This window comes from Pelobates fuscus, chromosome 7, assembly GCF_036172605.1.
Source record: "Pelobates fuscus isolate aPelFus1 chromosome 7, aPelFus1.pri, whole genome shotgun sequence".
In the NCBI taxonomy this organism is placed as follows: Eukaryota; Metazoa; Chordata; class Amphibia; order Anura; family Pelobatidae; genus Pelobates; species Pelobates fuscus.
In genome coordinates this window covers 121207622-121233645 of record NC_086323.1, presented here as the reverse complement: position 1 = coordinate 121233645, position 26024 = coordinate 121207622, and the positions used below count along the sequence as shown (strand labels likewise).

Sequence of the window (26024 nt, the reverse complement as noted above, 5' to 3'; positions counted from 1 at the left end):
TTCCGCACCCTGGTGCTTTACCAAACTAATGAAACCAGTAATGGCATTACTGCGTTCCCAGGGAATCCGGTCCATCATTTATCTGGACGATATCCTCCTCATGGCGCAGGATCAAGAAACACTTCACCTTCATACAGCCATGACCACAGCTTTATTACAGAACCTTGGCTTCGTGATCAATCGCCAAAAGTCATCTCTCACACCGTCCCAGACGGTACAATTTCTGGGATTCCAGATAGACTCTGTTCAGGCAATCCTTCAACTTCCGGCAACCAAAATCAAATCCATAAAAAAGGACATTCGAAGGTTGCTGATATCACCGTACCTCTGCCTGCGAGATCTAGCTCGCATCATCGGCTTGCTCTCCGCCTCAATACAGGCCATATTCCCTGCCCCATTACACTACCGAGCCTTGCAACGCCTGAAGACGCAATATTTACATCAGTCAACATCCTACGAACAACAGATCACACTCACAGACGAAGTTCGGTTAGAACTCCATTGGTGGCTGAACCATATGGACGCTTGGAATGGAAGAGCCATTTTCGGATCCCAACCCGATTTCATTCTAGAATCGGATGCAAGCCTGCTCGGATGGGGCGCAACTTGCTCGAAAAATTCTACAGGAGGCCTCTGGTCCCATTCGGAACGAGCACTTCATATCAATTGCCTCGAACTAATTGCAGGCTCCTTCGCTATCCGCAGTTTCGCCAAGGACGTCTACAATTGTTCCGTAGTGCTGAAGATGGACAATGTGTCAGCAGTTCGCTACGTGAATCGTCTAGGAGGTTCCAAATCAAAGATGCTTTCGGACCTGACCAAAGAATTGTATCAGTTCTGCCTAGACAGGAATATCTCCCTGCGAGCAGAATATCTACCGGGATCAGACAACCTCGTTGCAGACTGGTTCTCCCGTCATTGGAGGGATTCCAGCGATTGGCAACTGAATCCACAGATATTCCACCGTCTCCAGATTCGGCGGGGACCATTCCACCTGGACCTCTTTGCGTCTCGCCTCAACAGTCAGACGGACGCATTTTTCAGCTGGTTGCCAGATCCAGCGTGCCTTGCAGTCGATGCCTTCTTACAGACGTGGCCGATGTCCGGTGCATATGCGTTCCCTCCATTCTCCATGATTCCACGCACACTACAACACCTCAAAACTCAAGGTGTCAAGATAACACTGGTGACCCCCCTATGGCGGGCCCAACCATGGTACCCTTACCTCCTGGAACTGTCAGTGGACTTTCCCCTGCTTCTACCCACCTCCTGCGACCTCCTCAGGGACCCGGCAGGCAACTTTCACCCGTTGGCAATCCAGGATCATCTCCGATTAGTGGCTTGGACCGTTTCAGGGGATCCTGGAATGTCTCAGGCCTTTCGACAACTGCTCAGGGACTCCTTTGGGATTCATGGGCCCCAGGAACCAGACGCTCTTACATCTCAGCTTGGCGTCTCTGGAGTTGCTGGTGTTTGGAAAGGAACTTTGATCCCTTTTCAACATCTATAATTAATATTATCAATTTCCTCTCGTCTCTGTTCGACCAAGGTAAATCCTACCGAACTATTAACGTGTTCCGATCTGCTATCTCCGCAGCACACGTTCCTATCGAAAGTTCTTCAGTAGGCAAACACCCTTCTGTGTGTAGACTCTTACGGGGCATTCGCATCGCTAGACCCCCGGCTCCCAAATATAAACAATTCTGGGACGTGGCCATCATGCTCACGTTCTTAGAAGCTTGGCCGGACAACGAGGCGCTCTCCCTACGCCAATTGTCAGCCAAATTAGCTCTCCTCCTTTGCTTGGTCTCCTTCCGAAGAGTCTCCGACATCAGGGCTTTCGACTTTCACGCCCTCGATTTCACACCGGAAGGGGTGCACTTTCACATCAATAGACGCACCAAGACCAATTCATCTACAGTGAGCTACCCCTATTTTCCAGAGAAACCCCTTCTCTGCGTAGCCCGTTGCATAAAACACTATATCTCTCGCACTACCCCTCTCAGGACATCTACTGGGCCCCTCCTGGTGTCTTATGTGCCACCACACAAACCAGTCTCGTGTCCTACCATCGCTCGATGGATTAAATGGCTACTAACCCTAGCCGGCATCGATGCGTCTTTCGGGGCTCACTCGGTTAGAGGCGCGGCCGCCTCCTCTGTATTCATAGCTGGAGGTTCCCTAGCGGAGATTCTATCTTCCGCTGACTGGTCTAGAGAATCCACTTTCCGTACTTTTTATTTTAGACATTCTCCACATGTTTCTTTGTCAATGCTATCTATGCGTTAAAATAGCAAATATGAAGCCTCCTGTCTTGCCATAAAATTCGGGATTATTCTAACTTTTAGTGACCGAATAATCTAAATTTTATTAAAGACAGGAGGCGAATATTTTCCCACCCTGGAATATCTTTCCCCACCCTATTAGGTAAGTATCTCTAACTAGCAGACTAATATTTTCTCAATTTTTCTAACCTCTACTCGTTAGGTAATTATGATATGTTAAGCTTGCACTCAAATTGAACATTAGTTTCATTACATTTTAATTTGGTTTTAACTTGCACTAGACACCAGACTGTTAATTATTATATGTTAAAACTTGCACTTAAATTGGACGTTAGTTTCATTACATTTAATTTATTTTTCTCTTGTCAAAGAGACCATACTTTCACGATGTCTCTCTTTCCTCCTAGTGTGAAGATCACTCGTCCTCTCTATCTAAAGTCTTCCCCGCGGGTTGAGCATTGTCTTCATCCTAACACCGTTTTTCTACTCATCGTTATAATGGTTCTACGTTTACATGGTTGACTCTACAGCTGTTCGGCTACATCAAGAAAGAGGAATTGGGAGGAGCCTGATGGCAGTTTATATTACTGTGATGCATGCTGATTGGTTAAATTTTTTAAACTGATTGTTAACTGTTTCTTTGCTGCTGGGAGTTTCAGTAAAGAAAGATAAGCAAATATTCGCCTCCTGTCTTTAATAAAATTTAGATTATTCGGTCACTAAAAGTTAGAATAATCCCGAATTGTTAATTCAACTCTGGCATTTTTTTTTTTTTTTTGCATATAATGAAATCATTGATAAATATGCACAAGTGTATTACTTTCTGGCGACCACCAGATGGCAACATAACAAGTTTTAAGTGGAACAAAATGGAATGCATGGCCATTTTTAAATTAAAAAAAAAAGAAGTGCATCATAAAAAGAAGACGCTGACCCATACAGGAAGTGAGTCATCGGAAATGGACACCTAAAATACCACGAAAAAAACGGAATGAAAATTAGAACAGCTGAAACAACAGATGGAGGTAATTCACCAACGGATGAGATGTCCAATAGAAGAGGAAAAGGAGAGTACGCCCATCACACCACCAATGGACTTCCAGCACTTATTGTATTTAAGGGAAGGGAAAGGAGGGAAGCAATATGCTTATGGATACACTTGTTAGTATTTGGAGTGTATAAACTGTATGTTTTTTAAATTTTGGTTCCTGAGGAAGTTTCCTAAGGGGAACGAAACGCGTAGAACCATATTTTAATTTCAATTTTACTACATGCCAATAAATCCATTGTTTTCTACTTTCAACCATTGGGAGAGTGTGAACTTCTTGGTCTCCAGATTGGCGTTACTACAAACGGACAGGATTTACCCCCCCCCTACCTATAGGGGTGGCAACCTGAAGGCTTACTATATACAACAAATCTGTGAGTGTAACCTTGAACCATTGGGCAATTAATAAGACCACAAGAGTATTACGCTATGTTGTATGTTTTATTTATGTTTTAGTGATACAAGCTGGATCCCTATTCCATATGTACCATATTATACTTTTTATATAGTTACCATTTTGGGAGGTAACTGAAGGGAAGCAAGTATCCAAAGTTAAGTTTAACCTTTTATTCCATGGGTGATTTGGTGGAACAAAGTTAAGTTTAACCTTTTATTCCACGGGTGATTTGGTGGAAGCTATTTTGTACCTTAATGTAAACGGCTTAAATGTACCCCAAAAAAGAATGATGCTATACGATATGTTGAAAAAAAATTGATGTTTGTTGCCTTCAAGAGACCCATTTAGAGGCTCAGGACAACAAACACTTGATTAGTAAGGGATATCAAATGTAGAATATGCAGCATTACAGAAGGACAAAAAGAGAGGGGTGGCAATAATGATATCTAGCAATATAAAATATGAATTAATTTTTTAAACAGGCAGATATCTCCTGATTTGAAAACTGGATGAAATTGTTTTCTTTTTTTTAATATATATGCCCCCAACAAAAACAAGTGCATGTTTTTAATAAAACTCTTGAGAAATTCTATGAAACTGTCCAAGGCACATTTGTATGTTTGGGAGATTTCAACTGCGTATCAGATATTACTCTGGATAAAAGCATCCCAAAGGGGAAAACTATGGATCCCTCTCAAAGAGGGCTGGTTCGAGCATTCCAGGAAACTTTGGGTAAACATAAACTATACGATTTATGGAGAATATTAAATCCATTAGCAAAACAATACACCTACTACTCATCAAGACATAACTCATACTTAAGATTGGCTAAAATACTGATTAAAGATATAAATATACGGGAATGCAAAAAGATTAATATTCAAACACTAACATGGTCGGATCATGATTTAGTAGTTATGGAGATAGAAAATAAATATTCGAAAATATTATCCCCATGGAGGCTTAAGGAATACCTATTAAGAAGGGAAGATAATATTGAAACACTAGTTAAAGAATCTGAATGTTTTTTTAAAGAGAACTTAACAGGGGATACAATTCTTACGAATATATGGTGTACTTATAAATCTGTAATAAGAGGGCACCTAATTAAATTAGATGCATATCAGAGAAAAAATATAAACCGTTATCGAATTTGTATATCCAATTGGAAAAATTGGAGAATTCAATACAAGCTTATCTGATTTGGTTAAAATTAAAATAGATCAGATTAAAGAGGAGATTGGAAAACAGCTATTGGAGAAAGCGAATCAAACCTTATTAAGAATGAAACAAAAATGGTACTATATGGGGAATAGACCTAATTGATTCTTCACAAATCAAGTTAAACAGAATTTAGTGGATAATAAGGAAGTCCATAATTCCCCAGATAAAATTGGAGCTGAATTTAAGAAATATTACAATGGTTTATAGAATATTCCCCAGCAAAAACAAAACAGACAGAGAATTAAAGATTATTTAACTACAACTAAGTTACCGACACTAACGCAGGAACAAAGAGAAAGCTTAGATGCACTCTTTCAAATATTAGAAGTCAAAAAGGCTATAAAAAATTTAAAAATAAACAAAGCCCCAGGACCGGATGGAATGTCTAATATATTATACAAGAAACTATCCGAAATATTGTCCCCTCATATGACAAACCTTTTAAACAAAATAAAACAAATGAAAAGATTTCCAGAATAGATGCTTCAACATCCATCCTGCCCATTCCGAAGCAAGATAAGGATCCCACAGGGGTAGCAAACTACAGACCAATATCATTCATAAACTCGGACACCAAGATACACTCGGCTATATTGGCTGAGAGAATTAATAAAATTTTGCCTTTGATAATTGGAACGGATCAAACAGGATTTGTGAGATCCCGTCATTCAAACAGTAATTTAAGAAAGATATTACACTTGATTGACTACACAAAACAAAAACAACAACCAATATTTATGTTGTCTATTGACGCAGAAAATGCTTTTGACAGAGTCAATTGGCTGTTACTCAAAGAAACCATGAGAGCATTTAATCATTTAATCTGGGGGATAGTTTAATTGACTCTGTCATGGCCTTGTATACATCTCCATAGCTCGAGTGATAGGTCAAGGATTCTGTTCGAATTGGTTGAATATTAAGAATGGTACAAGACACATAGTATAAATGAACCAGTGGAAGGTATGAGGCTGCTAAAAGAGTGGGATTTAATCCCTACAGAGATTGCATGTGATACGGCAGGAGCTACGGCAGGAGCCACTCTGAATTTGAATTTTTCGCAAGAAGAATGGCAGACGGTGGGATCATCAAGGAGGAAGAAGGAATGAAAAGTTCCTGCTAACCATAATTTGGACTTTGGCTTACTGACTTGGAATATTGAATATTATAAAGTAAACAATCTAGGATATATAGAACTCAAATTCTCAGGTATCCATGTATCCAAGAATCCAGGGTCGTGAGTATATATATGCATATTAACTATATTAAATTAAAGGGGAAAAAAAAGGGAGGAAAAAATGAAGAGAGGTATCGGGGAAAAAAATGGGGTATAAGAATGTTGTTGTTTTTTTAAATATGGTGAATATATTAGGAGAGCTATAGTGCGAATAAAACATTAACATAGATAATAAGGTGGAAATAAGATGGAAAAGTGGAATAATGTGTAAATACGGTGTTAAACTGGGTAAATATGAGATAACCTATTTGCTATACCTAATTTATTTATTTATCTTGAACTATAAGTTTAATGAGTATTCCACAACAATAAGCTTTATATATATATATAAGGCATGATCTGGGCAATGTGGTATGTTATTTGAATAGAATGTAAGCGAGTGTTATAACAATGTTGCTACTTGAAACATTTTAAAAAGCATCAGTTAAGAGACTATTGCAATAATGAGATGTATTGACTACGTTGATTATGATGATTATTAGCTGATATTAGGTACGGATAGTTTAGGACAGTTTATGAAGTGTATATGGATTATATACATTCCTTTAGGCAATAACATATATAATATAACTAGAGATGTCGCGAACATAAAATTTTCCGTTTGCGAACGGCGAACGCGATTTTCCGCAAATGTTTGCGAACCGGGCGAACCGCCATAGACTTCAATAGGCAGGCGCATTTTAAAACCCACAGGGACTCTTTCTGGCCACAATAGTGATGGAAACGCTGTTTCAAGGGGACTAACACCTGGACTGTGGCATGCCGGAAGGGGATCCATGGCAAAACTCCCATGGAAAATTACATAGTTGATGCAGAGTCTGGTTTTAATACAAAAGGGCATAAATCACCTAACATTCCTAAATTGTTTGGAATAACGTGCTTTAAAACATCAGGTATGATGTTGTATCGATCAGGTAGTGTAAGGGTTACGCCCGCTTCACAGTGACAGACCAAACTCCCCGTTTAACGCACCGCAAACAACCGCAAACAGTCCATTTGCACAACCGCAAACTCCCCATTTGCACAAGGTTGGATACCAAGCTAGCCATGTCCCGTTCCTTGTCCTCACTGATGTCATTGAAGGTCTCTTCCTCCACCCAGCCACGTACAACACCAAGGGTCCCCGAAAGGTGACAACAAGCCCCCTGGGACGCCTGCTGTGTTTGGTCTTCCACCTCCTCAAAGCCACCTTCCTCCTCTGACTCCTCTTCTTCAGACTCCTCTCTCTGTGTTGCCTCTCTCTGCGTTATTATAAGGTGTGTTAAGTAGTACTATTCCTATAATATATAATTATAATATATAATATTATATTCATATAAACTGCTCACATGTTCCAATGAGCAGCCAGCCACTACCCCATGAGTGCAGGCCGCGAGCCCTGCGCATATAAATAACTCACTTGAGGGGCTAACGCACACCACTAAAGTGCTTACGTTGTTTTGACTTTCCATGAGACGCTACAGTGTGCTACCAAAGTGTTTAATACATCTCAACAAGAACTGCCTACATGTCTCCCCAGAGTCCCTACACTAATTTTAATTGAGTCGCTAATATGTACTATAGATGTGTTTACTGGAACCATGCATCAACCGCTAACGTACGCTACCACTGGGCATAACCTAAACTCACAAGAGTTACTAACAATGTGTATATCCTATCACCACAGGAGTTACCAGGGAGCATTCCCACTGTGCTCTACTTTTAACTCCACATGAGTTACCAGAGAGCATTGTCACTGTGCTTTACTTTTTACCCCACATAAGTTACCAGAGAGCATTGTCACTGTGTTCTACTTTTCACCCCACATAAGTTACCAGAGAGCATTATCACAGGGCTTCACCTTTAACTTCACATGAGTTACCAGAGAGCATTATCACTGTGCTTTACTTTTCACCCCACATGAGTTACCAGAGAGCATTGTCACTGTGCTTTACCTTTAACTTCACATGAGTTACCAGAGAGCATTATCACTGTGCTTTATCATTAACATCACATTAGTTACCAGAGAGAATTATCACTGTGCTTTATCATTAAAGGGAAACTCCAGTGCCAGGAAAACTATCTGTTTTCCTCGCACTGGAGGGTCCCTTTCCCTCCCACCCACCAATCCCCAGTTACTGAAGGGGTGAAAACCCCTTCAGTCACTTACCTGAGGCAGCGGCGATGTCCCTCGCCGCTGTCTCCTCCTCCGTGCCACTCCTCCTACTAGCTCCGTCGGCCGGCGGGCGAGACTGATCCTGCCCACCGGCCGAGGAGACCTAATGCGCATGCGCGGCAATTCCGCGCATGCGCATTAGGTCTCCCCATAGGAAAGCATTGAAAACGAAATTCAATGCTTTCCTATGGGGATTTGAGCGACGCTGGAGGTCCTCACAAAGGTTTCCTGTGCTATGGACCAGGAAGAGACCTCTAGTGGCTGTCTAGTTGACAGCCACTAGAGGTGGAGTTAACCCTGCAAGGTAATTATTGCAGTTTATAAAAAAACTGCAATAATTACACTTACAGGGTTAGGAGTAGTGGGAGTTGGCACCCAGACCACTCCAATGAGCAGAAGTGGTCTGGGTGCCTGGAGTGTCCCTTTAACATCACATTAGTTACCAGAGAGCATTATCACTGTGCCTTACCTTTAACGTCACATGAGTTACCAGAGTGATATATCTTACTGTTTGTTCCCTACACCCGCATGGGCAACTAGCGAGCTGTACTGTACTGTCTGTCTTATGCCCGTACGGGATAATAGCTGGTTAATCTTATGCCCTCATGGGCTGCTAGAGTGCGGCACCAGATAACAAAGCAAATATAGATATAAATGCTGTACCCACTATACCATGTTATGTTTGTAATGCCTGTCAAAGAAATGCTTGCAACAGCTGTTGGAGCTGTGCAAGCCCAATGTTATTTTATGCACAACCAAAATAAAAATAAAGAATTTTAAAAAAAAAAGAATGCAGCTTCCGAATGAATCTAAAATGGATGCTGTCCAGGAGATGGAAGGGTCTGGGAGGGAGGGTCTGCTGCTGATTGGCTGGGATGTGTCTGCTGACTGTGAGGTACAGGGTCAAAGTTTACTCAATGATAACGAATAGGGGCGAACCGAACATCGCATATGTTCGCTACCCGTGGCGAACGCGAACAAGCCATGTTCGCCAGGAACTATTCGCCAGCGAACCGTTCGGGACATTTCTAATTATAACACAAGTACAAATCACAACATAATTGTAATGGACAAAAAAAAAAAAAACACTCTTTAACCCCTTAAGGACCAAACTTCTGGAATAAAAGGGAATCATGACATGTCACACATGTCATGTGTCCTTAAGGGGTTAAGTATATGGGGAACTCATTATGACAGTTATAATGCATATAGAATGTTAACACAGATAATAAGACGGAAATAATGATACAATGTGTAAATTATGTAAATAATGTATAAATAACCTATTTGGTATACCTAATTTATCTACTGTTTTGTGAACTATAAACTCAATGCTTACACCACAACAATAAGTTTAATATATATAAGGTCTAATTTGGGCAATGTAGTATATTATTTGAATTGAATCTAAGCGTGGGATATCATTGCTACTTTGAATAATTAATTAAGAAGCATTAGCTAAGCTAAGATGCTAATGGAGCACTGAAATATACTGACGGCGCTGTTTATATGATGCTAATGATGATTATTAGTGGAAATAAGGTACGGATTGTTGATGAACTGGATATGGATTGTATATATTCTCTTAGGTTATAGCATAATGTTAAAAAAAAGAGAAAGGGAGAGTTTATACAATTATGTATTAAAACTTTAGGTTAATCCGCTAGGCGGGTACTTTGTATAACTAAAGAGGTAGCGGGATGGGGACTTTAAATAATTAAATAATTTAAGGTTGCATGCACTTCGATTAGTCAGCAGACACGCTCCTTGGATGAGGAATAGGTCGGGAATGTATTACCCGCTTACATTTCATTCAGGTAGAGCGCTAGGGAATAGTATGGCGCTGTGTATATACTTAAGTTGTTCTTCCCCCCCTTTATTTTTTTTTTCTATTTTTAATTTTATTTTTAATTTTATTTTTATTTTTGTATGTGGTTACCTTGCCCTTTCCTGGGTCACTCCACTATCTAGAGAACCAACAAAATATTACGCATCTGTATTTGCATATTGCATATTGGATAATGAGGAATAAATGAATTGGGACCATGGACAATCATTTAACTATACTTACTTTAAATGTTAAAGGTCTAAATAGCCCTCATAAACACAGAATGTTAGAGCATGAAATGTTGAAATCAAAAGCAGCAGTGGTATGTCTTCAAGAGACACATCTGTGTGCTAAGAACCCACCTAAATTTAATATTAAACATTACCCTCAAAGCTATCATTCTATGTTCACAACTAAAACTAAAGGGGTATCAATTTATTTTCATAGCGATTGGTCCTTTACTCCTGACAAACAATATGTTAGAAAAGATGGGAGACTGCTGATTTTGGTTGGATTATTAAATGGATTATCAGTAACTATAGTGTCATTATATGCACCAAATGATAAGCAAAAATCATTTCTCACTATGGCTTTTTTCGAAGGATAGAACAATATAAGGCAGGACATGTATTTATTTGCAGTGATTTTAACTGTGTTCCAGACCCTTCTTTCGATATTAAAAGAGTAGAGGATAAACCACCGAAACAGTTATCGGTCCACCTTGGTCAATATTTGAGGACTTTACTGCAAGATTTTGACTATTATGATCTATGGCGCAATCTCTACCCAAGTGAGAGAGACTTTACTTACTATTCAACTGTACATAAGACTTTTACTAGAATAGATCTATGTCTGGTGGATATCAAAACCCTGCCCTCCGCAATTAGTGCACAAAGAGGTCCAATAACGTGGTCAGACCACGCGCCTTTAAGTATTAAGATAAAGGTGCCATTTTCCGTAAGGGGGAAAAGTGCATGGCGTTTAAATGATAGTTTATTAGATGCTAATGAATACCTCCCAAAGTTGCAATCTCAGGTAGAGATGTTTTTTAGAAATCATGCTAAATGCCAGACTAATGTTACTACCCAATGGTTAGCCCACAAGGCAGTCATAAGAGGCATGTTAATACAGCAAGGAGCACGGGTAAAGAGATCACGCTTACAGGAAATGAGTAAATTAAAACAGGAGTTGACTAAGGTGGAGGCCATACATAAAGCTGCTCCTACCTCACGTTCACATTCACAATTGATGATGATTAGGTCAGCCTTACATGATTTACAACTTTCGGAAACAGGGAAACATATAAGACTATTAAACCAATCACATTATGTCATGGGAAATAAAGCTGGTAGACTTTTAGCTAATAAAGTTAAACAAAAAAAATTACAAGTTAAAATCCCTTATATAGTCTCTAAAAGGAGTGATAAATTATATAATCCTCAGGATATAGCAAATTAATTGACAACTTACTATTCAATGCTTTATCAACTAGAGAAAGATACTAATACACATCAACCAACGGAGGAGGAGATACAGAATTTTTAGAGAGGGTCCCTCTACATAGGTTAACACCATTTCAATGTACCTTTCTCGAAAAATCATTTGAGGAAGAAGAGGTAGTAACAGCAATAAATTCTCTTTCTAAGCATAAGGCTCCTGGGCCTGATGGGTTCTCAAATAATTTTTATATAAAATTAGAAAAACAATTGACCCAAATTCTTACAAAACTTTTTAACAATATAAAAGACACTGGTGCCATTCCCCAAGAAATGTTGGAAGCACATATTTTACCTAAACTTAATAAATCACCTACACAGAGTGAAAATTTTAGACTGATATCCCTACTTAATATGGATCTTAAGCTTTACGCTAAATTAATAGTTTCACGGATTAAATACCTCCTTCCAGATCTCATCTCGGAGGAGCAAGCAGGGTTTATACCTGGGAGACAGATAGGGGATAATACCAGACATTTTGTGAACTTGGTGGAATGGGTAAACACTTCATCACAACAAGGATTAATTTTAGCATTAGACGCTGAAAAAGCGTTTGACTGCCTGCATTGGGGGTATATGTCACTTACGCTTACTAAAATGGGCTTCCCATCAGCTTTTCGAGTCAGCATATTAGCATTATATCAAAATCCGTCCGCAAGAGTGCTTAACACTGGCTTCTTTTCTGATAAAATAAGAATAGGTAATGGTTCTCGTCAAGGCTGTCCCCTTTCCCCTCTTATTTTTATTATATGTATGGAACCTGTAGTAAGAATTATTAAACACGATACTAGCATTAAAGGTCTGATTACACCAGGGGGCATTAGAAAAATAGCGCTGTTTGCGGATGATATTCTGCTTTTTATTAAAGATCCGGAGTCTTCCCTACCAGCACTGATCAAATTGCTAATAGAGTATGGGCAGGTATCGTACTATAAAAATAATGTAACTAAAACACAGGCGCTACCTATTAAATTACAACAAACCCTAATAGATAAATTGAAGTTACAATATAATTTTGACTGGCGTACCTCATTTATAAAATATTTGGGAGTTAAACTCACTAAAGCAGCTAAAACATTAACTAAAGTAAATCACTATCCAATGCTTCAACAAATTAAAAATACAATGGCAAAATGGGAGGGTTTGGAGATTTCATGGCTGGGACGCATAAATCTCATTAAAATTATGATATTACCTCAGATATTATATCTTTTCAGAACATTACCTATAGCACTTTCCAACAAATTACTTAAGCAAATTCAGAGTATCATAAATGCTCATACTTGGAAGAGGAAACCCCCTAGAGTGGCACGAGGGAGTTCAGGTCTTTCATATCCATAAAATATTGCGATTACTTTAAAAAAATTACAGAAAAGTTAATATGGCTGGGGAAAAAAAACTAGTATCTGCAGAAACATATTATATACTACGGTTCATCAAGGAGGTTTTAGTTTACCTAAAATGGAAGACTATGCTAATGTAGTGACGGTTACTCAAGCTCATAAATTTCAAATAGATAATGGTAAACAAGAAGATTGGTACTTGATAAAATCTGAATTACTAAAAATCAAGAATTTAGAAAATATTCTATGGGCTCACTATCAGGAGGTTAAAAAATATCTAGATAATGGATGGATGAGGTTTAAGAAAAAAAAAATTAATAAAAGATAAAGTTATCAAAAATACCTCTTATAGGTCTAGAAACCAATATTAAAAATATAGTGGTAAAAACTTCACATGATATATAGAATCAAAATCAGACACTTATTAATAGGGGACAAACTCAAGACTAAAAGCACATTATGTAAAGAATTAGATCTTTCAAATTCTCAATATTTTTCTTGGTTAAGAATTAATAACTATATCAGAGTGCACCTATACAAAAAGGATGAAAATGGAGTAAATGAGCATCTAAATAAATTTTTTTATAATAAATCTCAACCAGGTATAATTAAGATGATTCATAGAATAATGTTCACCCCAAAACAAGGGGCAAGAGTTTTATTAGCATGGCAAAGTGAATTGCAAGTAACCTTAGACAGCAAAGAATGGGTAAACAGTCTCACGTATATTAGGAAAGTCACGCATTGTTTAACATTACAAGAAAAACATCTAAAACTGAATTACAGATGGTATTTAGTAACTACCATATTAGCAAAATTCAAGAGCACAGAGAATACATTATGCTGGAGATGTGGGGATCAAAATGGTAGTTATTTGCAAATATGGTGGGATAGTAGTCAGATAATTGATGTCTGGAAAACAATCTGTGTTGTTATCTCGGAGATATTGAAAATAAAGATGGCTCCAACTGCAAAGAGGGCATTGCTACACATGGATTTGGGAGAATTCGAATCTAAGGATAGATATATGATTATACAAATCCTTTTAGCTATGAAAATTTCTATAGCGCAAAATTGGAAATCAAAAGAAAAAATATGCTGGAATATGGATAGAAATCAGGTAAAGTCTCAAGGAGAGATGGAAAGGGGATTTTATCTGAATTATAATACAGTGGATACATTTAATATCCTTTGGAGTCCTTGGCTAAATAAGTATTAACACAATTAAGAGGGCAATGAAGTGCAAGAGGAAAAATAGGAAAGGAAAGAGAAAGGGGGATAAGGAGACAGAGAAAGGAGAAAGTAAGATGGCATAGAAATTGGAAATGACAAAGAGAAAAATAGTTAATGTAGTTCTTTTTCCTCACCATGTGGAGCAAGAGATTAGAAACAGAAAAGTCAATGAAATATAGTTAGAGACTTATCTATATATTTTTTTTGTGTGTGTGTTTTTGTCTGGGTGTGTATGAGTTAGTGAGTGATAATTTGTGTTTGAGGTAGAAATAGAACATTGAAATAATAAAGTGGAGTAAAGGTAAAAAAAGAATAAAGATTGATACTAACAAATGATGAATATGGTATGAAAGTCAAATTTAATATTGAAAGATGGAGATACTAAACCTAGCTCTGATATAAAAAAAAAAGAAATAACCCGAACGAATAGAAAAATCTCCAGGACACCGTACCAAGCTCCCAAAGCAGTCCAATATGGGTACCCAGGTCTCAGCTGTAGACTTGTTGAAATTAATAAAGGGAGCAATCCGCAATTGGACTGAGTAGGGAGCCTGTGAGTCCATACAGGGAACACGTTAGGTAACTGAGGGCTGGGTGAAAAAATTTGTAATTTAGGCTCTGGAAACCAAAAAAGACAGGTCTGCAGGGCATCCAGCACTGCAAGTGGGTCAAGAGACTGTTAGGAAGAGAATGTATAATGTCCAGAGAAAGAAGAGGACTTACTGGTCCTTAAAATGGTCATATATAGAGGGAAACCAATAGAGAGAGAGTCCAGCGGTTCACCATAGGCTCCTCTAACAAATTCATGTTGTCTTTGGGTAGGGCTTAGCTACATTTAAGGAAAAACTGAGAATATGAGATATCTGTAAATGAGCATGGAAATTGAGATTAAAAACTCATGTCAGCAAAATAGACATGCTCTTCACCTGATGACACCGCTTCTACAAATAGAAAGATCCTGTTAAAGCTTATACAGGATTTGTAGAAGCTGTGTCAACAGGTGGACAGTACATCTATGTTGCTGAAATGAGTTTTCAATCTCACTTTCTAATGCTTGGACCCACTCAGCTCTGCCCAAATATTTAGAGCAGATCTTGATAGGTTACAACTTAAGGGAACAGCCATCTGAGGAGTGGCCAGTGGAGTTATCAGGCTGTAATGTAAACATTACATTTTCTGAAAAGACAGTGTTTACTGAAAAAAGCCTGAAGGGAATAATTATACTCACCAGAACAAATACAATAAGCTGTAGTTGTTCTGGTGACTATAGTGTCCCTTTAATAGCCTCATTGAGCTGCACAACCAAAACACCTGTGTTAGCTTTCATGAGTATGGCATTGGAGATTGCTATCAGTTCTGAGTTACTCAAAATGAAGGAGGCCAAAGATAGGGAACAGTTGGCTGTCATGTTTTCCACACCACACAGACCTCACAAATCAAATTGTCATTCATGGATCTTGATAGTGTCTTGGTAGATGGCCACTAATGTCTCTATGTACGTTTCAGTTCCTATGGATCTGTTCATTAGTGTTCCAGTGCCATGCTACAGCAGCTTTAGAATGTTTGGTTAACAGAACTCACATTTTACACACTCATCTTGTTTGACAAGCAGGTTATGCCTCTAACTACTATAGTGATTTCCCTTTTATTTTACCGCCATTGCTAATGACCCTACTTCTTTGTAAGGTGTTTTTTGAAAAGATTATGTAATGAACATATTTGATTGTATTGACTTTTTTTTATAAATGATATTTGTTTTATTGATTTTTCTATATTTTTTTATATTAAGAATTAGGTCACTTGATTTATTTTTACTGTAAGTAGCATCCGCATTAATTGTTAGTTATTTTCTTTATATACCATTGATATACAGTTAAATAATGAAAGGAAACATTCTGAATAGAGTAGCAGCATCTGGTACTAGTTCTAATGCTCTGAAGAGCTCAAGACATTGTTGACAGAGCAGGAGAAGATATGCAAATATTTTTCTTTGAATATATAGATGTACTTACTGATGCACTTTAGAGGAGGAAACCAGCCATTTGCTGTGCATTTTCGAGGTTCATTTGGAGAGAATTCAATTTGGTATCCATAATTACAGTTTAAAACAATGGTGTCACCCTCCTTGTATATTTCCTTAGTCTTCTCTACTTTACCATTTGCCACATAGTCAGGATAGCAGCTTATGTCTAATGTAAAAATAAACAAACAACAAAAAAAAGCATTTTAGTTTATTGAAGGTCTACATCGTTTTGCTTTTCATGGACAATCCAAGAACCATAAATAACAGTTTATTTGAAACTGTCGATGAAATCTCCCACTTTCTATTTTTCTTCTTTTTGGAGAGCATCAGTGCCATAAGCCCAACCCATTATCAATTACATTTTGTGGGAAGACTAGCATTCCCTTTGAACTGTTCATGCACTTGAACATCCTAAGAACTCTTACGCCCTTCAGTTTATGAAACATGCGTCACTTTGAGCCAACTGTCTCGTTCAAAATCTTTATCTTTGAGTTTGACTCTACAAGATGAAAAAGCAGGTAAATATAATTATGCCCTATTTCTGTCATTAACCCCTTAAGGACCAAACTTCTGGAATAAAAGGGAAACATGACGTGTCACACACGTCATGTGTCCTTAAGGGGTTAAAGGACTTGTCTGAAACTGAGCTATATGGGTAAGAGGGAGGGGGGAAACTAAGAGAAACGCCCCTGTTATTGGACAATGTAGGTCCATTTCAAACTTGCCATGGCTAGACTCCACTCACTAATTGTGAAATGCTTTGATTTATGTTTTGTGACAACAATGTGATCCTTTCATAGCATGCACAATGCGACTATTACATGAATATAAAAATAATTTTTAAAATGACTGGTTATTGTGTGGGCGGCAAACTATATATTACTTTTCGTCGACTTTAGTTCATTAGAATGTTTTTAGCTCCAGACCGCATACTTATAAGTTTGACACATTTGAACAAAGTTTCCCTTGAACCAAAAGAACAATAAAGTAATTACTCAATTCTAGGACACAAATTATAAAGCCACCCTTGCCTAATCTGCCTATTGATAGCACTGGCCCTAAATATAACCTATACAAACCTTCACATAAAGGCTCAGGACTCCAACCATTTGCATTGCAAATCACGTCTTCACTCCTGTATGGTTTATATTTTTTATTGCATTTGAAAGGTAGTTTTTCACCCTCATTGTAGATTTCTTTAGGATTTTCTACTCTTCCATTTGTGATCATTGGTTTTTTGCAAGTAATTGCTGAAGAAAAAAATAAATTAGACACGTTAAAAAAAGTCTGATATTTGAATAAAGCAGAACATACATCTGAAGATTTAGAATATTCAAAATATATTAGAATATTCAGAAAATATAGAAGATACTTCATGGAGTGACACAATACACATTTGTGTTATTATGTAAGTGGTATATCTAAGGCACAAATTGCACAGTACCGCCCCATCTGTATCCTGTCTCCTGTCTAAAATATTATTGCAACTAAAGACGAAGATGCAAGAAGTAAATTTATAACAAGACAGAAAGTCTCTCTTTACTAGAACTCCACAGCAGCACAGAAAAAACAATCAATCAGAAAAAGTTAGGTACTATAAAACTCCTCTCCCCATGCACCATTTCCTCTTTCTTTGCTGCTCCGCATTAGTACAGGTCAGAGTACCACTGCCTCCTGCTTCTAGTTGGTGGCTTTGGGATTTTATTGCTTATATAGTCAGTATTTTGCATTGTTCTTGTGAGATTGTATTGCTATATTTTCAGTATTTTAGATTGCCCTTGTGGGATTTTATTGCTATATATATTCAGTATTTTTATTGTCCTTGTGGAATTTAGTCTGATATTTTCAGTATTTAATATTGTCCTTGTTGGATTTTTCTTCCATATTTAGTATTTTATTTTACCCTTGTGGGATTTTTATGCCTATATATTGAATATTTGATTTTGCCCTTTTGAGATTTTTCCTTACACATACAGTTTTGTTATAGTCCCTGTGGGACATTCTTTATTACTTCTACTTCAGGCTATCACTGTTATTACCTATTTTTTTGATTGGGGGGGGGGGGGGGGTCTTTGGGGTCCTTCTGTCTAACTCTATCCCCTTAAGCTTGTCCCCCCTGTCAGTTTCCCACTTTGTGTATATATATATATATATATATATATATATATATATATATTTTTTTTTTTTTTTTTTTCGCCTTTGTCCTTATGTCTGGCGGTGTGTGTGTGTGCTGCTCTGGGGCTTCAGGAGGCTGACGGCATCTACCCGATCACCCGAGCTCCTGGACCGCGGAGTTCATCTCCGGCGGTCCCATGTGCTTTTTTCCGGCCGCAGGGGTACTTGTGAGCGAGCAGAAGTACCAGGCAGCCTCCGCCTGCAGACCGTGTGTGTCCGACCGGGCGGGGGAGGGTGCGATCGCTCGCGGCCCCTCCCCTGTGTATACCTTCTCGTTGAAGGTCCGTTTGAGGGGCTTTCTTCCCCTCTGTGTATCAAGGCCGGATTCAGCTCACAGCTGGAACCTTATTACAGCATATGAGGGCCCCTCCACCCTGCTCAGGGTTAGTCTATAGCTCAAGATGACGCCATATTTATATATATATATACATATATATATATATATATATATATATAGATTTCTTTGTTGGGCTGGAGGATAGGCTATAGGCAGTACACCCTGTACTGCTCTGAGGTTCCTGCAGTTTGGATACCTCTGTCTTTGACCAAACATTACAGATATGCCAGTTCCCTGTATAAAATATTCAGCACCAGTGGCTGAAACATCTGTTATATTAGACTGGTGACATAATAGCACTTAATCCAGAGGTATTATGTAAAATACTGTTATAAACACATTCTACACTGCTGGTGTTTTTTTTGCATATTAAAGTTTTCCACCCAAGGTTTCCCTGTTTCATTGCACATATATATAGGGGACTCTACCCACACAGATGGGCCTTACTGCTGTTGGAACGCTACACACATATACGACCGGCTCTGTCTATGCCCCTATCACGGGCCTGCTATGTCTGTGCCCCATTGATTGGCCTGCTACGTCTGTGCCCCATTGATTGGCCTGCTATGGCTGTGCCCCATTGATTGGCCTGCTATGCCCATTTTTATTATTTAAGATGGACACAGCCAGAGGTGGTATCCTACTCCGTCTACCATCAGTCTGGTTTATTACCAGTGGATCCCACCTCTTAGGTGAGGGATTCAGAGAAAGGTCTCGTGGCCAGAGAGGGTCCCTCCTCGAGATCCAAGTCCTACGCTTTTGTTATTAGATGGTGAACCCTGCAGGGTCACCCTGGGTCTGATATGGACTCTAGTTTGGATTACTAGAGGGTGTGGCCCTCCATCTCTTAGACCCGAGATCGATATTTTTATTTACACAAGTATAGAGTGAACCCCTCTCATTTAGTGAACTGGACACTGCTTCATTATTAGAGGGCGTGGCCCTCCTTCAACCTCAGCCCGATACTGAGAGGGATACAGAGGACATACTTCGATTGTGACACACTCTCATAGAAGGAAACGGACACGGAGGTAGACTCTAACTTTTGCTTTTAACGGGTGCAGCCCACTCGTGATATCAGCCGGATGCTAACACGGAGTTCAGCTACATTATTAGAGACTGCAGCTCTCTCTCATACACTCAACACACTACGGTGTCATCCATTTGTTCATCACACAGGCTTGTCCTGTACATGACAACAATGTCTGCATAGAGGGACGTCCCTCCTGCTCTCAATCCAATATAGAGGTGCGTACCACATACCGAGTTCACTGCTGATGATTCGGCTCTGGTACAGGGGTATAGTATCTCACCGGTACATAAGGGAGACAATGCTCCATAACAACTGGGCAAGGGTAGAGAAACCCTCCTCTAGGTTCAGGTTATGCAAACCATTGCGAACGAACTGCACAGACAGTTCTTTCCCATGTCAAGGTGACACGAGAGCCTGAGGCCTTCGTAGAGCAAATGTGCACCGCCGTGCTCGGGTAAAAAGACTAGGGAAGGCCCACAGCCCGGTCTGCAGCTACGCCGTACGCATGGATCGCATGGAAAGACCGGAGTCCTCGATCGACTTGTTTTCACTGGTCGTTAACAATCTTGGAATAAGATGATTGGACTACCTCCACTCCTCTGGGAACATTCTTGGATGGCCCTCCTTCTATACCCTAAATCCCTCACGGGAACCGTATTGGGGTTTCTCGCTAACCCACCTATTCAACTGTCAGCAAGGATACCTACTTGGACTCTATGGAGGAACGATGTGTGTCCCCTACTCCGACATGGACGTCACAAGTCAGGACGCAACCTACCACTGGAGTACTACTCAGGATGGGTAGCAGGCTCGGATATGGCTGCCGACGTTCTTAAACCGGACAACACCTGCTTCGGACGATTGAAACTAGATCCGTGTTTCGTTATATATCTGCTATCTGGAAGTCCTGTTGTGAGTGAAGGGACTTTACGTCTTGCTTACGTATTGGAGAACACTATGAGTCCGCGGGACTCCAAGCTAAAGGGAGGTATTCCTATATAGGGATGCTTTGACTTAATTTATCAAATTCACTTTCCTGGGTTCCTTGGCCTAGGGCCTACTCTTGGAGATCGTACCCGGACAGTCAGGGGTGCAGGGACCTAGGGACTCATTATATTATACCCTATCTTGTAGGTGGCGTACAGACCAGGAGTTCCATACACGTATTTTGACAGGTCAGGCATGGATCAGGATCGTATCGGATTATTTCACTCTCTCACTACAGTACGTGAGGACTCTTTTTCGTTATACAGGTCCCAATTACCATTGGATCTGGACGTCTTATCACTCTTCGATGATAATATAGCTGGATGGAAACCTCAACCCTGGTTACGTTCTCCTCCTTTTGGATATTCCAGGATTCACAATCCCCAGGGTAGTCGACCACCGTTTCACTTCACAAGTTCAGTTCAGACCCTGATTGGACGTCCTCTGGGAGTTTCCTTTCCTACCGCAGTCGTGGGTCACACAGTACATTTGGAATACTGGAATCACTCAGGATACAGCTAGTTTTGACCTCACTCTTGCCTGTATATAAATGCATTCTCGGAGGAGACGACTCACCGAGTAGGTCATGAGTAAACGAAAGACCCTGCTCGATTCTATTACGGAATTGGTGGTAGACTTCATGCGTTACTTGAGATTGGAGATTTGCCTGCAAGACCACATCACCGGGTGCCCCTGGCATGATTGAAGGAGCCATCTTCCACATCAAGAGTCGAGGCCTGATGTCAGTTTTCCTTTTGCGGCCCTAAAGTCCGCAAATGACCTTCGGCATTTTACACCTACAGGAAATTTACTAATAGATCAGCTTGGCAGCTCATGGACCGGCTGCTAGGAAACAGGTCACAACCCCACGTACACTGGATAAACCAGTGGAGAGTGTTTTTTCCGTATTTCGGGGTGCCTTGTCAGTTGGCATTCTCATAGATCCACCTATTGTCACCTCGCAGTTGGAAGGTCTATTTAAGATTGCTCTAATATATCCCGGAATAGGTACCAGCGAAACAAACAGTGTTGGATTTGTTGACTGAGCGTTAAAATAGCAAATACGAAGCCTCCTGTCATGTTATAAAATTGTAGCTTATGCTAGCTTTAGTGTACCTTTAATCTTAATTTTTTTAATGACAGGAGGCGAGTATTTCCCGCCCATTCTTAACCCTCCTTTGTTTAATTTTATAGTTTGGTTTCATAGGTACATATGCAACTCTGCTTGTTGTCTCTGCTACCTGTCACTTGTTCTTATGTCTGTTTTTCATAGTAGGGTTCGGATTTCTGTATTATATTATGGTATTTTCTGGTTGTTGCACTGGGTGACTATATGTTTGTTCAGAGTACATTTCATTAGCTAACCAACCTATTCGATTCTATTTTGTTCTCTCGTTTCAGTTTACAGTCCATCAACGCTATCTGGATTGGCAGTTCTTCTCGGATGGTGGACATTGTTGTATTCTTTGTAACTAGGACTTTGTTTCTTCCCCTATGTGTTTTCTGCATTTGGTTCTGTTTTTGTCGCAGCTTGAAAGAGGAAATGATGCATGGGGAGAGGAGTTTTATAATACCTAATTTTTTTCTGATTGGTTGTTTTTTCTGTGCTGCTGTGGAGTTCTAGTAAAGAGAGACTTAAGCAAATACTCGCCTCCTGTCATTAATAAAATTAAGATTATAGGTACACTAAAGCTAGCATAATCTACAATTTCTTTACAGTTAAGTGTGAAAACACAGTTTCAGTAATTTCCCATTTACTGACTCAAACACAGAATTGCCAGATCCTCTATTTTACAGGAAAGGTATTTTGTTCACTTGTTGGATGACTCATGACCAGATCAGGAATTATGAGGAAATCATGTGATTATGAGGCGACTAATGTAATGCATTTTATGATATTATCAAAGTGTGGGCAGCAGGGGCGGATTAACATAGGGGCTGATGGGGCTGCAGCTCCAGGCCCAGGCCCATGGAATAGGCCCATTGATTTAAAAAAATATATATATTTTTTTTGGGAGGTTGCCTGGCTGGTGTCGATATTGCAGTAATACCGGCAATACAAATGCCGGTATTTTTATCAGTATAAACAGAGATTACTCTGCAATACCATTACAGTCCAGTAGAGGTTGCTGTGTGTGTGGAGAGAGGCAGGGATAGAAAGTTACAGCATATACCTGCATCACTCTACTCACTGATCTGCGGGGGAGCAGCAACACAGCACAGAGAGTCCAGACAGCAGCTCCCAGCTCAGAGAAGTGAGGGATGGGGTAAAGGTTGCAGGGAGACATGGGGACACTGAGACACTAGGGGACATTATGAGACATGGGGACACATGGAGACCTCTGGGGACGCTGAGACACGGGGACACAGAGACATGGACACACACTGAAACAAACGGGGACACTGAGACACTAGGGGACATGGGGATACAGACACACATGGGGACACTGAGACATGGTGAAACAGACACACATGGGGACACTGAGAAACTTGAAGACACTGGGAGACATGAGGAGACATACACTAGGGACACAATGTCCTCAAGTGTCTCAGTATCCCTGTGTCTCCCAGCCAGTGTTCCTGGTGTCTTTGTCCCCATGACTCCCAGTGTCCCTAGTCTCTGTGTTCCCATGTCTCCCAGTGTCCCTAGTGTCTCAGTGTCCCTAGTTTTCCAGTATCCCTAGTGTCTCCATGTCCCCATGTCTGCCAGTGTCTGTGTCCCCATGTCTCCCAGTGTCCCCATGTCTCTCAGTGTCCCCATGTCTTCCAGCATCTGTGTCCCCATGCCCCTGTGTCCCCGGGAGACATGGGGACACTGGGAGACATGGGGCACTGAGACACTGTGATACATAGTCTGTGTCCCCAAGTGACATGGGGACACTGACAATAGGGGACACTGGGTGACAGGGAGGCACTGGGAGAAATCCATCTATACAGCAGAATCAAACCAAGTAGTTTTTTGGTGATTTCACAGAATTTTCTCTGTCACTCCTTGTGATTTATATCATGTGATGTCACACATACATAATTAGTTATGCTAATTAGTAAGGCCTGTATTTTTTTTCAAGACAGGTGGCAACTCTAACTACTCTTCACATACTCTTGCTTAAGTATGGAAACTTAAGAGGGATATATGGAAAGAAAACTTGTGTGGACTAGCTGAAATGAAATTAGTTAAGGTAATGCTGACTTTGGTCTCTCTAACACTGTGACATGTTCCATTTCTTCTACACTCACTGCATCCACCTTTTCTCTGTCTCGGACTGTATACCAGGAGCTTCTGTCTGCTAGTAAGAAGGTAAGGAGACAAGTGGACATGTGAATGCTAGGGTACAGTCCTTAGAGAGCATGGAGCGAGCGCATCATTAGACGCATTTATGCCAAGCTCAGGATGCTGTTGGCCAACATGCATGATTGGCAGGCAGTCTGACATGTATTCATGCCAGGCTAGCCTTCCAGTTCTTTTGGCAGATACGCCTCCTTGTTGGGCATGTTCGCCCCTTTCAGAAGTTCTGGTTACATGATCCGCGTCAGTGGCCCACCATTTTACACCGCCCATTGACTTCCTCCTTCACTGGACCTTGGTTTAGGGAGTATGGATTTACTTGAAAGATGAAAGCATGAATTAGAGAGAGATTATCATATTTTAAGAGAATCTGAGTTTTTTATAGCTGAATCCTATGAGTTTCCCTCCGGAAACATCTGCACCAGATACATAATGCTTGAGAGGTATGACTGTTTTAGTGTTTTTGGTTGATAAGATTCTGTACTTAGGCCTCTCATAATTGTCAGCACCAGGCCCGCTGGGCTCTTAATCTGGCCCTGGTGAGCAGTATATATGATCAGCCACCATATAACTTTAGGACATTACATATTTCCATTACAAAATTGGTGATCTGGTAAATCTAGCCATAGTGGATTTCAAACAGTTACAAGTAATATGTCTTTCATTTATACAGTATCATACTAACTCTGGTCATTCACGATTATTATCTTACTTTAACCACTAATTCCATAACCCGTTCAGAACCAATGACCTTCACTACTGCATTTTGGACTAGGTTAGGGTGTGGAAGTAACTGTAGTTAAGAAAAAGTGAGAGAGAAAATGTGGGAAGGAGGAAGCATAGAAGAATTAGATATATAGTATCTATATTTCTTCTCCATTTCGCCAAGAAAATTTTAGGAAGAAAAGAGATTTATGATTTGGAGAAATGGAGAAGAAATATAGATACTATATATATATATAGTATCTATATTTCTTCTCCATTTCTCCAAATCACAAATCTCTTTTCTTCCTAAAATTTTCTTCCTCAACCAAAGTCACATTTTTCTTATCTCACTCCTGTTTGCCTCCTATCACCCTCTTCTCTTGTCTTACCTGCTCCCAGAGCAGGATAAGGTAATCCTGGGTGGCTACCTAGGTCCCAAGTACTACACAGGGGGACCTATGGTTTTGTTTCACCCAATTCACTATCCCTATGAAAAGAATGAAAATGAAGACCAAAATTGGTTACTTGCCAAGGCCGTGTGGGACCTAATTCTTCTATGCTTCCTCCTTCCCACATTTTCTCTCTCACTTTTTCTTAACTACAGTTACTTCCACACCCTAACCTAGTCCAAAATGCAGTAGTGAAGGTCATTGGTTCTGAACGGGTTATGGAATTAGTGGTTAAAGTAAGATAATAATCGTGAATGACCAGAGTTAGTATGATACTGTATAAATGAAAGACATATTACTTTTAACTGTTTGAAATACACTATGTCTAGATTTTTCCCCACCACAACTTTCTTTGTTTATGTATATATATATATATATATATATATATATATATATATATATATATATATATATATATATATATATATATATACATACATATACATACATACATACATATATATACATAAACAAAGAAAGTTGTGGTGGGGAAAAATTGTGATTGAAAACCCCTTCCACCTGAAGTCAGTGGATAGTCAATACAATGTTGAACAAAGATCTGCACACCAGTCAAGCCATAAGACTTGCTTTTTCCACAGAAATCACAAATTTGCAGTGATGTTACTACCACAAAGGATTCTGGGTGAGCATATGCAAATTAGTTGAAGAAGGAATCAAATGTTTGCATCATTCCTTGTTCCTCATGTTTTTTTTTGGTTTTGGTTAAAAAAAAATCACTGGGGAGTTTTACCATGTCTTGCTTTCCCTACAACTTGCTTTCATACT

General features: G+C 39.7%; 1 protein-coding gene across 1 annotated transcript in view; it reads right to left on the bottom strand.

Annotated features, from left to right (window-relative positions):
• The window catches only part of CFH (complement factor H), a 1233551-nt gene that overhangs the window by 1136991 nt on the left and 70536 nt on the right, over window positions 1-26024 (bottom strand). Inside the window, exons 6-7 of the mRNA XM_063428115.1 lie at window positions 17346-17516; window positions 16256-16432 (exon numbers count right to left, since the gene is read on the bottom strand). Coding sequence (XP_063284185.1) covers window positions 16256-16432; window positions 17346-17516 — 348 coding nt within the window. The remainder of the gene's footprint in view (window positions 1-16255; window positions 16433-17345; window positions 17517-26024) is intronic.